At 33.9% G+C, this 18,285-nt stretch overlaps 1 protein-coding gene across 6 annotated transcripts in view; it reads right to left on the bottom strand.

Moving 5' to 3' along the window:
- The window catches only part of PHIP (pleckstrin homology domain interacting protein), a 131,528-nt gene that overhangs the window by 94,715 nt on the left and 18,528 nt on the right, over positions 1–18,285 (bottom strand). For 5 of the 6 annotated variants that reach the window (XM_032339209.1, XM_032339210.1, XM_032339211.1 and 2 more), the window contains one exon: positions 3,327–3,487. In XM_032339209.1, the coding sequence (XP_032195100.1) occupies positions 3,327–3,487 (161 nt within the window). Of the gene's footprint in view, positions 1–3,326; positions 3,488–11,250; positions 11,380–18,285 lie in introns of those variants that run through there. The other variant, XM_032339212.1, reaches the window with a different exon arrangement.

Raw genomic sequence — 18,285 nt, 5'->3', positions numbered from 1 at the left:
TTTCATATGGCCCTCAACATACTTTTTTGTATTATGAGTGAATGTCTTGCTCCTGAGAGAATTCATTAACTCTGTTTTTCTTTGGTAAATATTATTTGAGGCAGTGATTCTAAAACCAAGTAAAACAATTTAAAAACTAAGAATTAGGAAGCAAATCTGACTCAGTAATTATGCTATCTCCCTCCCTGGGTTTTTCTCATTATTGTACTGTGAAAAAAAAAAATTAAAAAATTCTAGTACATTGGGGCGCCTGGGTGGCTCAGTGGGTTAAGCTGCTGCTTTCAGCTCAGGTCATGATCTCAGGGTCCTGGAATGGAGCCCCGCATCAGGCTCTCTGCTCAGCAGGGAGCCTGCTTCCTCCTCTCTCTCTGCCTGCCTCTCTGCCTGCTTGTGATCTCTCTCTGTCAAATAAATAAATAAAATCTTAAAAAAAAAATTCTAGTACAAAATATTTGTACACTGTCCTAATACAAAATTTCACTTATCAATTACAAATGACTTCATTTTAGATCCTGTACAAAATTTGTAATTAAGATTTTAATTAAGAAACAAAATGGATAAAATTTATTTAAATCTATCTATAAAATCAACAGCAGCAACTAAAACAATGACTTCTTACTGTAGATCTTGATCTATACTAATTACATGCATTATTCCATTCATGTAGTCATACAAATATCTTGTAGGGGTGGTATTATTATTATTATTGCCCTTCTTCCTCCTTTTTTAGAGATGAGAATACTGGAGATTACAGTGGTGAAATAATGTGAGCCATCTAATGCCAAAGCTGATGGTCTTAAACACAGTGCTATCCATATTGCCTCTAGCTGTCACTCAGAAAGGACCCAAGAGAATCTGTCCCTTGGAAAAAAACCTGCAAATACATCTACATGAAAACTTCAGGAATGTGTAAGGTCTTCAAATACCAAACAGATAAAAAAGTAAAAACCGGTTCATCTATTACTGAACTGTTATTCCAATTAATAACATAGGAATCTCTCATAGGAACCGCTCATTAGTTATTCATGACCTACTATCCTAAAGCTTTATCTCATCAGTTTTCAACACCAATTTCAAAACATTAGTCAGTGGCTAGTGTGTTTCCAGTGGAATGAGGGAATACCCAGCAGCCATCCCACTTTATGAAGTTAATAGAACAGTGAACACATAGGCATCCTATTGCCACTTGAGATAACCATAAAAATACAAGGAAATTTTAAATAACAGTACTTTTCATATCTAAGCATTTTTTATCATATGGTAGCATTTTGGAATCTACAACTGCAAACCAGCAGTAAAAAACTACAAATAAGACTATGAGTTTGGCCCAATTAGTAAATTATATCACATACATAAAAAATTCAATTTTAGACTCTGGTAAGATTCTTATAAAATAATACGGAGATAATTTTCTTCCCTTTTAAAAGTGTCTTCAAATAAAGAAAAATATTCAGAAAACAACTTCTTCACATGTCATTCCTTCTCCCCAAATTAAAAGCTCCTAAAAGTAGAAATTAAATGTCTAGCACAGGGGCTGCATGCCGATTTTTTTCTATACAGGGCCAATAATTATCTTCAATTTTGCAGTCATAAATACTCACATGTGCCTGCCTTGGTCATTACTCAACTCTGCCATTTGGTAGCGCAAAAGCAAATGTAGGCTATACATATGTGAAACAACTAAGCATGCCTTTGTTTGAATAAAATTTTATTTACAAATACAGGTGGAAGGCTGGCTTTGACCCACAGGAGTAGTTTGCTATCCCTTGGTTCAAAGTGCTGCTCTTCCAGCTCCTTACCTACCACCTACTAAACTCAGGAGATGGCAACAGCACATTATTTCACTACATTTTCCCTCGAAAAAATTCTAGATTATTTCTCTAATTCAAATCAAAACACATAATCCTTCATAAATTACAAGAAATAAATACTTACCATCCTATCATTTTTAAAGAATCCCCACAAGATACTTCACTAACATAAAAAATTAAGTCATATATTTTTATAACCTCAATGCAATGGCGTAACTTTATCCTCAGCAAAATGAAGTACAAACACAATGTAATGCTTTTTTCTTGTTATTTCAGTTTATTACTATTTTTGAAAGATTCTTTTGAACATTACAAATGTCAAATTTATTTTGTTTTGAGACATGAATTTAAATATTGGTATACTGAGCTTGAAAGAGGTAAATGTAATTTTCCATTACCATTTGAAAACAAATATATTTGCTAAAGTGCTTGATACACAAATATATTTGCTAAAGTGTATCAAGCACTTTAGCAAATACATAGATGCCTGTTCTCCCCTTTAAAAACAATAACCTATCAGAAAATTTCACTTTTATTTTGCTTCATAGAGAACAATGGAGATAAAAGAAAAGGTGAAAGAGGAGAATACTAATCTAAGAAATGATGTGCAAATGCCTGAGTGGATTAGAGCCAGGGAAAAGATATGTATGGAAATCCTTTCCCACATCCTGCTGTTTATGCTATTTTACAGGTGACTAGGTACATGGGTAGGGAAGCAGATATAAATAAATCTCAGTTTACAAGCATATTTATTTAAAAGAGGAATCTGTAATTGTACCCAACTGTGTAAAATTTGCAGCTGCTCTCCAAAGACAGAGAAAGGAATTTCCATTATAATTTCCATTTCCCAGTTTCTTACTTCAAAGAAAATTAAGGACTTTGTGAATAAAAGCATACCTTCAGCTTACAGGGTAGCATTTAAGTACAGGAAAAGTGTAGTAACTACTACCCTTAGTGTATATAATAGTTAATCACCTAAAAATAAACAGAAATATTTCCAAAGGTAATTTTCTCGGTTAAAGCTGAAAAGCTTTGCTTTCCTCCATTTAACAGGTTAAAAGAAACAAGAGCAAATAAGCCCAAAGAGCCTCTTTAAACACAACATCAAATATACTGAAGAATGAGGTACTAAGGATAATATAAAAAGATACATTTAATAATCTCCTCTAATTTGCTTAACACACTTTCGAAAAGTCCCTGGTACAGGGTTTAAGTTATTATATGGTATTTTTATAAAATGTTAAGACTGCATATTTGATATAATGTCAGGACTCACACTTATCCATAATATAGCACCATCATATAGCTGTACCTGTACAACAACATTTAGGAACTTTCCAAACTTGAATCAAGTCCAACTTCAAGTAAAATCTTTTATCATAGTAAACAAAATTACTTGAATATCCAGTTTTTCATTAGAAGACAAAACATGAAAGTTCTGTTTCAAGTTCAACTATAAGCGATGTTTCTTCAACGCCATATATGAATTAAGATAATACTTCAAAAATTACTTACAGTAAATATCCGTCTGCCAGTTCGATCAAAAGTTACGCAGTACACAGATGACAAGTGTCCAAGAATTCGTTTATGCATTTTCATGTGCTGATATACTGCTGTTGGAACAAGTCGTTCAAGCCTGTATTTCCCATTCAGCTTCCGTGAAAACAAAGTATCCGCTACCAAGAGAAAAAGGGGGGAAATGAATACAGAAATTAATTTTCTTAATTATCATCTTTTAAGCATTCACATATTCCAACTTCTCAAATGTTGTAAAAACAGAGATGCTTTCTAATGTTTATGGCTCTCAGTTTTATGGGTAATTAAGTCAGGCACTATTACCCTAATTTTACAAATAAGCCAAGTCAGTTTATGTGACTGAAGTCACAAAGTAAGTATAACATGAAGCTAGGATTAAAATTTAGACTTCTTTACTCTCTGGCTAGTACTCTTAAAAAACCAAAAACATTTAACACATTATTTCTTTAAAATGCCCCCATGAGATAGTTTCCAACAAAAGCAGTTAAAACTGGATCCAGCAATTTCTACTTTTCATCAACCAGCAATTCTTGAACACATTAAATTTGACATGCCAAATGATGTTTTAAAAAACTATGCACAAATGAAGAGAGAGGAATAATTCATTGCATTATTTTAAAAAGTAACTAAACTGAGGACATTGCCAAACACCCGTATAATGATTCTTTCTCTAGAACCTATTAGTCCTTTTTGGTCAACTCATCCATTTTAACCATCTTTCAAGATATGACTGAAGTTTATCTTCTGTTCAGAGCCTGATGTGCTGACTTCAGCCCAAAATGTTTTCTATTGGAATGTATTTTCTATTCTGATAATCTTAGATAAAGAAGGTGCTCAATAAATATGTTGACTGATCTGCAGGCTCATTATTCACTTATAGATTCCTTTTAATATACTTTTTAAAATTACTTTTAATATAAGGCATTTTTCTGACCGTGACTGCCATCTACTTTGTATGGTAAGCACTGCAGCTTTTCGCTTGAATTTAGTCCCAAAGAAATTTAAACACACCTACAAAATACTATTTAACCTAGATTTAGAGTCCAGCAATTATGTCCTAAAGTGGATAAAATACAAGTATCTTGGCATCACATAAAAAATCTCAGTACTTATTGTTTTATTCCTGTACAGTAAGTGTTTGGCTCACACTATATTTAAAAGAAAGAAAAAAAATCTTGGGGACTTGTGAAGAGAAATGTAGAAAAATGCTCTGCATTACATTTCAAGGAATAATTACATTACATTTACATGTTCTTTTACTACATCAATTATTTTATATTCTAGCAGAATATACCTCTTTGCTATTAGCACATAAATTCTATGCTACCATTTATTTTTAACATCTGGGAATATCTGAGATAAGCTCTGACAGTTGTAAATTAGTTTATTTAGGCTTAAGCTGGTTACACAATAACAGTGATTTACTGTATCTAACAAACCTGATACATTTTTCCTTATGCACAGAAATCTTCTGGTAAAAGACTTCCTCTAGTGTTTTGGTTCCAAACTGATTTAGATCAAGAATCACACAAACCCACAGACATCAACTGTCTTGTCAAAGGAGAACTTAGCCAATTCTAAGGATCTTATCCAAATATTAAAGATCCATGATATCTCAGACTCACCTGTTTAATCTGTAAGAAATTAAGTGATGACAAATGACACAAATGTTGACAGTGTTACCAAGATATAGTTAATTCCCTCCATCCAAAATTTACAAAGTTCTCAAAATGACAAATTTTTAAAGACACTCAATACTGTCCAAGTATAAAAATATGATTACTAAAAATAATTACAATATCAAAATTATTTTAATGATCAAGTACATGCATATATGTCAAAAATTTTAAAAATAAATTTGTTATAAAGACCATTTAAAAATCGGAGTTGACCGACTATTTCCTAAGCAAAAAAAACTTAAGCAAAGAGAAAGAGAAATGCTGCTGGCTCTCTTAAACGGTTTTTTCCTGAATCTTTCTAAAATGGGTTTAAATCTTAATTTTTATTTCAGGAGTCAACTGAAAAAGAAAGAATATCCCTTTCAAAAAGCTCCTTTATAGTCAGCTTTACAAATCAAACTTTCCAGAGACATTATTTGAAATATACTTATAGTTAAAACTATAATTCTGTACTACCTTTTGTTATGCTTGGCTACCAATTAACTGCTGAATATCTATTCTATGACTCTATCCCAGCCAAGTCCTTGATTTCAGACAAATTACAAACTTGTGTAACAGTAACTGAAAGATAACCAAGAGAGAACAGAATGTAGAATTCACCAGTAATAACCTGCTGGATAAACTTGATAGAGGGAATTAAAGAAGAAAATAAAAGTATGGTTCAAAAGTTGAAGTTAACCTGAGGAGGCTGAATTTGTAGGCCCAACCAGATCAAATAGGTAGAGAATTATTACAAAGGTAGAGAGAAGGATGTTCTAGGACTCTGATCCAATGAATTCAAATTTTCTTTTACTATACCATTTGCATAATGTCTATCTCCCTTTCCAGATCTTAAATACCCTAAGGAAAGAAATTCTGTCTTACTCATTTTTCCCACAACTGAGTGCAGAACCTTTTAAATAAAAAATCTTAGTTAATAACATACACAAGATGGTTCAACTTAATCTACAGTTATATGGCAGAAAGGCAAAATGGCAATTATTCACTTTCTAAAGAAACTGTTAATAGACTAATTGGATTTTTGAGTAAAAAGGAAATGTCTCTTGGATTATAGAAACTCCTTAAATTTTATTAAACTAGAACATCAATTTTTAAAATGAGCATGGTTAAACAGATCTAAGGGGTCACAAAGGAATAAGTTCCTTATATGACATTATTATAGTTTTAACCTTAAATCAAGTAGCATATAGGACTTGGTTTGAAAGCACATTTATTTTCCGAAGTATGGCGATGAGAAATATTCTTTTTTTTTTTTTTAAAGATTTTATTTATTTATTTGACAGAGAGAGATCACAAGTAGGCAGAGAGGCAGGCAGAGAGAGAGAGGAGGAAGCAGGCTCCCTGCTGAGCAGAGAGCCCGATGCGGGACTCGATCCCAGGACCCTGAGATCATGACCTGAGCCAAAGGCAGCGGCTTAACCCACTGAGCCACCCAGGCGCCCAATGAGAAATATTCTTAAATTAAGGCTGCCAAAGCAAATTTCTATCTTCCTTCACTTGGCATATTCTTTCCTACTTTCTTAAGGCCAGTTAAAATGTCACCTCTGCTAGTAAGACTGTAGTGAACTTCAGAAGCAACCTTACAACATCACTCCTGTGCTCAAAACTACAATGATCTTCCTTTCATTCAGAATAAATACCAAATCCTTTACATTACACATCAAGCCTACTAAGGCCATGCATAATCTTGTCTCTCATCATCTCTTTGATTTCACTTACTACTCGAGACCCTTTATTTAATCTGCTCCAGCCACTCTAATCCCCTGCCCCCATTCTCCCACAGAAGGAATGTTCCTCATGTTGGGTCTCTGCACTGGCTGTTCCCTTTAGGTAGAATACTCTCCCCACATATAGCTAATTTCTTGACCTTCTCCAACTTTCTTCTCAGATTTCTGTCACTTCTCAATGAAGCCTAACCTGATCAGTTCACTGAAAACTGCAACTCCTTCCCTACTACCACTTAGAACTCCTGGTCCCTCTTTACTCAGCTCTGTATTTGCTCTTTTTCCACCACTTATCAACAGATTGCATATATTTATTTGCTCATATGTTCACTGTTTATTTCCTGCCCGTTTCCCACCCCTACAATTTATATAATAAACTCTGTATGTACCAGATTTTGTCTTTTTTGTCCTAAATATTGCCTAAAAGCTGACAATGATGGTTGGCACTCAGTAGATATCAGTATGCATTTGGTGAATTTAATAAATTACACATATAATAAAACAATTAGGTTTAAAGAATAAAAAATAGAGGATTTACTGAACAGATTATATACCCAGAATCTCCCTAAATAGTTCTTCATTTCAACTACTCTGCTAAATAGATTTAATCTAGAGGAAAAGAGAAAAGTAAACATATTTTACTCAATTTCCTAGTAAAATAGAACTATAAATAAAATAAACGTTCCAGAAATCACTGTTACCCATTTGAAATATCAGTCTCTTTAAAATACAAAGAGGGGTGCCTGGGTGCCTCAGTTGGTTAAATGACCAACTTCTGATTTTGGCTCAGGTCATGATCTCCAGGTTGAGGAGCAAGCGGGTGCTCAGCATGGAGTGTGCTTGTCCCTTTCCCTGTGCTCCTCCCCCTGCTTGTACAAATAAATAAAATCTTAAAAAAAAAAAAAAGTAAAACTAACTAAATAAGTAAAATTTGAAGCGAGAAAAGGAACAAAATTAAGAACACTGTCATCAATAGCAAATCATTCAAAACAATCTTTGAAACAAAGTCTATGTGCACAAATCTACATAGCTATTAGAGATTAACAAAAGGCCCACAATTTAATGTTAGACTACATACCTATCTAACCAGTAGATTCATATCCATTACTTCTCTAGGTTTAAGGACAATAAATCAAATCCCCCCCAAGTCACTCTTCCCCAGTTTATACTTATTTTTCAAAAATTCTTTTTTCCAATCATAACACTAATGTGCACTCAGTGTAGAAAATAACATAAATGAAAGAAGAAAAATCCATTAATTCTATCAGTCACTTTTAAAATTTTTACAAAGATTTCCCTCATAAACAGCATTTTAACAGATCTGCTGTATTCCTTAATGAAATAAGAGTTAACCTCTAAGTTTGCCAGACTTGTATTCGAACCTGATACTAGGGGGACTTTAAGGAAGTTTCTCTCTCTCTCAACTTTAATTTCTCTGTTATGTTTCTCTTTTTAAGATTTTATTTATTAGAAAGAGAGAGAGAGAGAGACACCGCACAGAGAGCACAAGCCAAGGAGGGGGGAAGCAGAGGTAGAAGCAGACGCCCTGCTGAGCAGGGAGCTGGATATAGGACTCTTCCCAAGCCACCCAGGCGCCCCTAGTTATATTTCTAGAAACATTTTCCACAATATACTTGACTTTCATATTAATGCTGTTCTTTGGCATCTCACAATTTCACAAATTTTAGTCAATTCTTTCAATATTTTTTCCTTTTTAAAATAATTTCTTCTACTGATTTAATATGAAGAGTCCTAATCAGCCAACAGTATAATAAATATCCATTTACATTTTCTTTTACTTCCCTGTGGTTTAAAGTTCTCACTTACCTCCTTAATTTATCTGGACTTTTAGTATATATTGGGGTGAACCTCTAAAAAGATATTTTTTCTCCTCCAAGTAGCCATTTGTTCCAGACTTTCCATTTACTCATCTTTTTCTACCCCATTAAGTTGTGATTATCTTATCTTATAATTTCTGTGCTAGATCACTGACCTCATGTCTATTTATATGCCAGTATCAAAATTTTGATTTTAATAACTAATGATGTCTTAATATTTATCTGGCTATTCTTCATCATTATGCATCCATTTTAATTATCTCAGTCTTGATTATTATCTAATTTGAGGATCACTGAGAAGTTAAAAAAATAGATTTGTTGGAAATGTAAGGTTAATTTCATTCACTCATAAATGAAAAAACTCCCAGAATTTCTGTAAATAAAATGCAAAAGTAGTTATAATTCATAATTAATAACCACAAAAACAGTTCCTAAATTAAAGTAGAAAAGAGTGAATTCTGGATAATCAGTACCTAGATTTCATTCTAATCTCCATGTGTTGATAAAGGCTTTCTAAATGTAAAATTAGTAACTCATAACTTTAAAAGAAGAGTTTGGAAATCTTTAAAACTAAACTTAAGTGAACTACAAAACTGGTAATAAACATGTAAGCAAGACCACATGAAAACAAATTCCAAACTGCTTTATTGCTAGACAATAATTAAAATTCCCAACAAAATAATGCTAGATTCACAACCAGGCACTCAGAGGGCAATTTCTATAGAAATGACCTTCCAAGTTCATTACAAATCCAAAAAATTGCCTACATGTGGTGTTGATGACTTCAAATTTTCCATCAGATAAATGTATTGTGCAGTGTAAGATATCTGATTAGGCATAAAATTACATAAAATTTTCTTCATTTTAAAGAACCACAAAAATGTTCTAATGAGTAGGAAATATGACTATGGGGTCACAAAAAACAGCCATCTAAATCTCTAAAAGAGAAGTTATGCTAAAGCCAGGAATCAAATACCTTGAGAAAATAGCTGTGAAGAGGAAAAAGACACCAGGGCTTATAGCTAGAGAGGGTCCTACTAGAAGGACTTCAAGAATCTAATGATAGAAAAACTCTTAACTGCTTCAAACAACAACATAAATACAACACAATACCTATTTGGTGAGAAAAATACTATTGAACACTATTATGGTATGTAGCAGGTCTGGAAAATAATGGCTAATATTACTGAGTGCTTTAGTAAAGGCCAGGGACTTTACATATATTCTCATTTAGTTTCATCCATCTTTTAAGGTAGATACTACTATTATCCCCAATAAGGGGATATTCCTTACCAGTAAGGAAACTGAAAGACAAAATGTAACTTTCCCAGATATGAAGCCCAAGGGTTGAATTCAGGCAGTCTGATCCCAAAGGGCACACTCTTATTAGGTAGACAGATTTTAGAAAAAAAGACTGAAATGAAATATGATGAAGTATTAATAGCAGATAACCAGAGAGACTGATTTTTGAGCTGTTCTCTGCTTCCCAAGTTTTCTCTATTAAGCATCTATTCATTCTGCTTAATTTTCTAATTAAATGAAGTCTATCAGTCTACCTGAAGGAACTCAAAAGAGCAATATGAAAAGTACAAACAGTCTAAAGAGATTAACTTAAATTCAAAGAATGAGAAAAACAGGCCCAGGGATAAAGATGCAAAAAATTTAAATTTATTTAATTATAAAAAAAGAAGTCCTCAATAATAAGTATATTGAAGTATCAGAATTGTATACTATAAAACACAATAACCATTGCCAATCTGACAATGGATTGAATGATATGCTACAAAGAATTCACATCTGGTTTGGTTCAAAAGCCATAAAATAACACAAAGTGCCATCAATTTTGTTTATAAGTTTTGCTTCTAAAATCTATCCCATTAAATTTTTAAAGTACAAAAAAAATACATCAAAGATTGTGTAGGTTCAATTTTATTTGGCAAAAAAATGCATAAGAAGGAAATTTTAACATTTAACTGACTATAGAGCCACAACTGAAAAGCTCATTGCAATAATTTTCCTGAGGTTACTAACATAGACATGAGTAGGAATTAACAACCAAATATTCATAATTTAAGGGCCAGAGATAATATGGGGAAATAATTCAACACAGACTGGTTTATGTTTACACCATCATCTGGTCTTTATGTCATCTTGCAACAATAAGTTGCAACCAACCAACATAAGAACAAGACAAACAAACCACTATTACTATAATGAACAAAATTCCCAACTTCAGTTAAAGTAGCAAGGGGCTGCAACATTAGGAGGACAATTCTGTGAACAGCTTTTGTCCCCAAAAAGGAGGAAGGCAAGAGAGAAGAGAAAAGGGAAATAATCACCTGGGTAACAGAGTACCCATTAGAGCTTCTCCATTTAACCACTGTAACTAAAATAATTAGAATGCACAGTAACTACCCTCCAAATCTCTACATAGTCAATTCGGTATTCAGTTGTACCTGCTGTATGAAAGACATCATGTTTATAAAATTCAGCAGATATTACAAAGATAAATAAGGAGAACTCAAACACTGAAATAAAATAAAGAAAGTAAAGAGATGATTCTAAGAGTAAAGCAAAAAATCTCAAGAACCAAGTATGTAACAAGCACAAACATAACAAACCCCAATACACACACATTATAACTACTAGGACTGTAACTTACTAGAATTGTAAAATTACTTGATTTGTATTACTCTTCCTCCTCTTTTCTCTCTTGGAAACTTGTCTGATACTACTTCAATCAGAAAATAATATAATGTCATAATATTATTAGTTTTAAATATTTTTAAATGTTTTATAGTAATTTTAACAAAAACTCATTCTTTAGAAGCTATGTAGTTTTATACCAAACATTTTAATCATTCAATTTTAAATTAAACATTTATACAGCACCTACATGGGCCAAGTATGAACTAAAGGATGTAACAAAGAAAAGACACAGTACTTACCCGCATGGAGACTGCAGTATAGCAGGGAAGACAGATATGAAACAAGGACTTACAACAAGAAGTGTCAGCAAAAAAAGGGTTCAGAAAAATCTTGAAATATACAGTAGAGGGTCTTAAATATATGGCAGGGGAAGGAGCGATTGGATATCAGCGAATTAGGCTTTTCTGAAAAACGCACACTTAAACTAAGACCTAAAAAATGGAACAGCCAAAGAATGTTGGTGGGAAGGGAGCATATTCTAGGCTGAGGCAAGAGCATGTGCAAAGCTCTGAGACTGGAAAAAATACAGTACTCAAGCTACATAAGGAGGCCAGGTAAGCACACAGAGCACAGGGGGCAAGCATGGAGAAAAGAGATGGGAAAGGAGGGGGCAGACTGCAGAGTGCTTTCTAAGCTACGGTCAGGCTTTCTGGACTATTTCCCCAAAACAGTAAGTTGAAGGTTTTCAAGGAGAAAGTAATGGGAATAATGTAAGATTTGCTCTGGGATAAACAATTGCAGTTTTAACTCTTTACCACAATAAGAATGGATCAGAAGGGATCTGACTAAAAGCAAAAGCCTATTTTGCAAAGAAACAAAGGGTTCAAAAAAATTTTCATTTTAGAAAAAAAATTAAATCAGTCTGCTAACAAGATTCTTAAGCCTTTCTTAAGGAACTGAATGATCTTCTCTCAAATTATTTATTTCGTAAGAGATAAACTTTAAAGAACATACCACGTTTTATTCTTTCTAAAGTTCTCACCCTGAAGCATACTTCCAAGGCTCCTATACCTAAATCAATAAATGGACACAGGTGGTACAAGACTAATGCATAAAGAATTTCACAAAGAAAGCAAAAAGGTGCTAAATAAATGTGACATAAAGTTAAATGCATAAGATCAGAAAAAAATACCAGGGATAAATGAGTTGGATGCTACTTCTTAAGGTTCAGTTTCTTCAATAACATGGGGGTATCTTGCAGTGTTGCTATGAAAAGCAAACAAGACAAAATGTATTTGTAAACTCAAAGGTATTATATATATACTAACATTTATAATGACTGTCCTTAAAAAATCAAACCTTCATGTTATAAAAGTAAGTACTAACACAGGTTTTCTTTTACTTTTTTAAAGACTTTTGTGGGAGATCTTTCTTCCCCCTGGGTCTTCCTTAAGGAGTGGAACAAACTGCTGCTCTATTTATATAAATATCTGCTCAGCCTGATCATGGACTTCCCAGTTTCAAGACGGCTAGAAGATGTTCAATCGTTAACTTCAAAGGTTCCCTGAAGAAATTCAAAATAAAAAGTCAGAGACTTTATGAGAAAAATAAGGTAATTTGCTTCACCTATACAGATATGAAATTCAACATTAAACCCAGTAAGCAACCTGGAAAAATAGGGGACACAAACGAAAAGGGGTAATGACTGACTAGTGCTTCCTAATTACTATTCCAACTGTTTGCCAGACATACAACAGGAAGGCAGGGCACACAGATGATACCTCTCATCACAACTATGGCCTTAAAAAGAATCTCCTCTCATTATTTACAAAAAAGAAAAGAAAACACAGCTACAAAGGCAACAATTTGAACTCACCTAAGTAAACCGTCATTCTTCAAAGTGTTTCCCCTTTTTTGGTCAATCATAAGTTTGAAAAGAAATTTAAGCAAAAGAAAAAGTATAAATAATAATGTCTATTTTACGTATTTGGTACTTTGGCATAATGAACATTAGCTTTACTCCCTTAAAACAAAAACATGATACATCTTTGGAGTCTCTCATAGCTACCTATTCTTAGAAGACAAAAAAAGGAAGTAGGGAAGGGGGAAGGAGTGGAGTAAGCAGAAGAGAATTGAAGAAACAAAAGCCTCTGCCAAACAGAAATATATCATTCTGAGTTTTTCTTGTCCCACCCTATTCATTAACTACATCAACTGCCTACTGGCTCTTCATTTAATATTTACTAATACTGAGGAATTGGGTCCATAAAGAGAAATGAAATATAATCCATTGATAGATAAATGGATAAGGAAGTTGTGGTATGTGTGTATATATAAATAATGAAATATTACGCAGCATCAAAAAAATGAAATCTTGCCATTTGCAACAATGTGGATGGAACTAAAGGGTATTATGCTAAGTGAAATAAGTCAGTCAGACAAAGACATTATCATATGATCATATGATCTCACTGACATGAGGAATTTAAGAAACAAGGCTGAGGACCATAGGGGAAGAGAAGAAAAAAATGAAACAAGACAAAACCAGAGAGGGAGACAAATCATAAGAGACTCTTAATCCCAGGAAACAAACTGAGAGTTGCTGGAGGGGAAGGAGATGGGAGGGATGGTGTGGCTGGGTGATGGGCATTGGGGAGGGTACTGTAGTGAGCGCTGTGTATTGTGTAAGACTGATGAATCACATACTGTACCCCTGAAACAAATAATATATTATATGTTAATAAATGAATAAATACAATCCAGGCCCTAACAGTATCATAGAAAAAAATAAAGGTAAATAAAGATCATTCAGGGGACAGATTAAAATATAGAAGCCAAGACCAAAAAATAAAAACCTCCAAACACAGCTAAGTCAGAAATGATTAGACAACAGAGATTATAAAACTATTAAGACTCGAAAAACAGAAGTAAATGTTAGAAGAAGATGCGTTCTTAAAAAAAAAAATGGTTACTGAGAAAATAACAGGTCAAAATGAATGAATTTAAATAAGTGACGAGCAGTTGCGTAACTGAAGATAAAGGATGGACTGCGAGCATAAAAGGCACAAGACAACAGAATATCAGGCAAAGAATCAATGAACAGAAAAGAAAGCACAGATATTACAACCTTATAATTTAATGAATTATGTGTCAAATGTTAAATTATATATGTTAAACCTTATAGATTTATAATAGTGTACAATATTTCTGATATTTATGTAAGAAATACAGTCATATGAGGAAAAAAATAACCCTGTAACTTCCAGATCTCATCCAAGTCCAAATACGTTAAGAAATTACCAAGTATAGAATAAATCAAATACTGGAATGTGGCAAAACATAGCAGTGAAAATAAAAAGCGTTAAGAACCTTCTCTTCAAAAAAAGTACTCAAGATTTATTAGCAAAATAATTCATTAAATCAGAATTATAGAAAGGGCAGAAAGTAACACTTATTGTAGCCTACTTCTGTGCCTCACTTTACTATCTTATTTAAGTTTCCAATTACCAAATATGGTAGGTATTATCCCAATTTTACAAACGAGGAAGCTGAGAAGCTAAAAAATTGAATAATTTGCCTGAGGCCATGCATCTGGACTAAAGCAGACTTAAGATTTAAATGACTCTTTGCTGCCTTTGTTCAAACTAGTTTTCTCAGAGAAAACTATAAATGTAGATGAGATCTAAGACTTCTTTTCATGAATAAGCTTCTTAGTGTTAAATGGATGCTTGTGTAGTAAGGCTATTTTTCAAGGCAAAGCTGTTTCCTTAACATAAATTTTTAAGAATCAGGTTCTCTAGTACTCCTTATCCCCACCCATCAACACTGCAACCTTGCCACAGAAACAAGTAAAATGACAGAACAACAAGTAAAACAAAGATATGAACTACACTGGCAAAACAACAAACAAGATGAGATATGGAAAACCTAGAGATATAAAGCTTACTTTGCTAATACGGTAAATATAAGAAAAATGCAAATAGGCAATTAACAAAAGATTGTTTTAATTTAATATATAACCTTTTCCACAAGATAAACACGTACTAAACAAATATCCAAATTTAACTTTAAAAACAGTTTTATAAAAAAAGATTTTACTTATTCATTTGGAGAGAGAGAGAGAGAACACACAAGCAGGGGGAGTGGCAGGGAAAGGGAGAGGCAAGCTCTGCTGAGCAGAGAACCCACATGGGGCTGGATCCCATGACCCTGGCTGGGTTCATGACCTGAGCTGAAGGCAGATGCTTCACCCACTGAACCACCCAGTTGCCCCTAAAAACAGCTTTAATGTACCTAAGACTCTTCTCCCACGTCATTTACTATTAAACTACAGTTTTTTATTGTAGGCAAATACAGAGTAAATTATATCTGAAAATAGGCATAATGTGGGTAAGGAGGTTGGAAAAAGGACAATACCTGAGATTATTATTTTTTCTTGAAAGTAAATGTGCCTAATACAAATTCACGTATTTCTTCCACAGAAAATCAGTTAGAAGCTAGTGATAACAGACTGGTGGGATCTTTCTTTTTTCCCCCCCATTAAAAGAGGCTCCAGAGGACTAGAAAGCATCTGACGATTTTTGTTCTCTTGCCCTGTGAATGAATTCCAGTTTAATTTTCACAATTTACATCAAGGACTAGGAAATACAAAATAGTCAGGATTTATAAGCAGACAACAAAATAAAACGGGGTAAGAATGCACTAAGATAAACTCGAAGCTTGGTTCTTAAATTATACAGGTATGAGTTTTAGCATGCTGAATGTAATGAACTGAAAACCGAATTCATTAATAAACCTTAATTTCTTAAAAACCAGTTTTTGGGGAAGAGGGGATGCCTGGGTAGTCAGTTCAATGTCTATCTTCAGCTCAGGTCATGATCTCGGGGTCTTGGGATCGAGCCCCTCAGCAGAGAGTCTGCTTCTTCTCCCTCTGGCCCTCTTCCTGGACGTGCTCTCTCTCAAATAAATTAATAAAATCCTTAAACACACACACACACACAGATTTTCTGGGGTTTTGCCTTAATTCAAAAGTATCTCTCTCCTTCCAATCATCTCTTACATTGTTTCCTCACTACCCATTTCTGAACTTTTCTTGTCCTACTTTAGTTCATCAATTATCAACTGCCTCTTCATTTAATATTTACTAGTACTGCAGAGTTGGGTCTACAGAGAGTAATGAAACATAATCTCTATATTCCAGGCCTTAACAGTGATAAGGAAAAGAAAATATTAGAAAAGGAGAAGGAAGTAAATAATCACAATTATGTGACAAAAGCTATGGGAGACAGAAGTGTAAGTGGACATTGAAATTTTAAAGAATGAACAGAAAAGAAAGAGACATTGCAGAAAGAAACAAAGTACAGAGACAAAAGGATAAAAGAGTTTAGCTCACTGTTAAAAACTGTCAAAGAGCTGTATAAAATTAGAGCACAGGTACAGGTGAGGAAAAGGTGGGAAAGATGGGAAAAGGTCAATTTTGTGAGCCATATTACACAGTTAAGACTATCTAAAGTCAGAGAAAGGAGGCATGACATGATCCCATATGCATTTTAGAACTTCCAGAGTTTTCAACTGGAGGCAATTTTGCCCCAGGGACATTTGGGAACGTCTGGAAACATTTTTTGGTGGTCATAATTGAAGGGGGCAGGAGGTGAGGAGTGCTACTAGTATTTACTGGGTACAGGGATGCTGATAAAACACCCCACAAGCACAGGACGTACCCTACAACAAAAAATTATCTGGCCCAAAATGTTAATGGGGCCAAGGATAGAAATCCTGAGGGTACAGGAATAAGACTAGAGGCAAGGAATTAGGTAGTCTACAATTCTAGGACCCAGAGTCCATGTTCTTGTTTATCCTGCAACTCCAGAACCTAACCCAGTGCCAGATATAATACAGATTCTGTATTTCCTTGGTAAGTGAATGAATGATTTTAGAGCTCCAGGCAAGAAGTACCAAGGCCTAAAATATGGCTGTTGCAGTGGTAATGAAAAACAGGGCCAAGAGATTGGAACAGAATACATGTGTCTTGTTTACTAACTCAATGTAAGATAGGAATCAAGAAATCTAACTTGCAGGCTTGGAATAACAAGTTTCAGAGGGTCAGAAATTCTATTTTACACATTTTAAAGTTTCAGACAAATGTGAGATATTCAAACTGAGAAGTACAACAGTTTGCATATAGTCTGAAAAAACTCTAAGAAAGGAAAATCCAATTTATAACCCCACTCATCATAAATGAGACTGAGTTTCAAACAGGAAGTTCAACTTAAAAAATAAACACACCCTAAATGCAATACGGAAACACGGATCTGATCCTGAACAAGAAAATGTAATTAGTGGGAAAATCTGGTGCGATATAAAAAAGATCTGGTGTTTAGATAATAATTATGTGCCAGTGCGGTTCTACAGTTTTGAGAAATGTACCAGATAACCTAAGATTATAACACTAGGAAAAACTGCATAAAAGTTACAAAAGAACGGTGAATTGTCTGTGCAACTTTTAATATATAATTTATTCCAAAATTAAAAGTTTATTTTAAAAAACCTGTATCTCAACTGTGTCAAAATTTAAGTATCTGAATCTATAGTATAAACATTTAAATCTATAGTTTAGGGGCGCCTGGGTGGCTCAAGGGTTAAAGGCTCTGCCTTCGGCTCAGGTCATGGTCTCAGGGTCCTGGGATTGAGCCCTGCATCAGGCTCTCTGCTCAGCAGGGAGCCTGCTTCCCTCTCTCTCTCTCTCTGCCTGCCTCTCTGCCTACTTGTGATCTCTCTCTGCGTTAAATATATAAATAAATAAATCTGTAGTTTATGAAAAGCTAAAATGTTAAGGTTTTTTTCTTCTCACATTCCATTGATACATGGTAGTACTACCACAGACCAAGGAAAGAGCAAGGAAAATCTTTAAAGGTAGCCAGAGAGAAAATAGCAAAGAGGAATAAAAAAAAAAAAAAGTCTTCTAATCCATATTCTGTGGTAACTCAAAATGATACAAAGTATCACCATGCAGGCAAAAAGCATGATGAACTTTTCTTTCCATTACCAA

Source organism: Mustela erminea, chromosome 4, assembly GCF_009829155.1.
Source record: "Mustela erminea isolate mMusErm1 chromosome 4, mMusErm1.Pri, whole genome shotgun sequence".
NCBI classification, from domain to species: domain Eukaryota; kingdom Metazoa; phylum Chordata; class Mammalia; order Carnivora; family Mustelidae; genus Mustela; species Mustela erminea.
The sequence above is the reverse complement of the archived record's forward strand: the minus strand, read 5'-3'. Positions and strand labels throughout refer to the sequence as shown.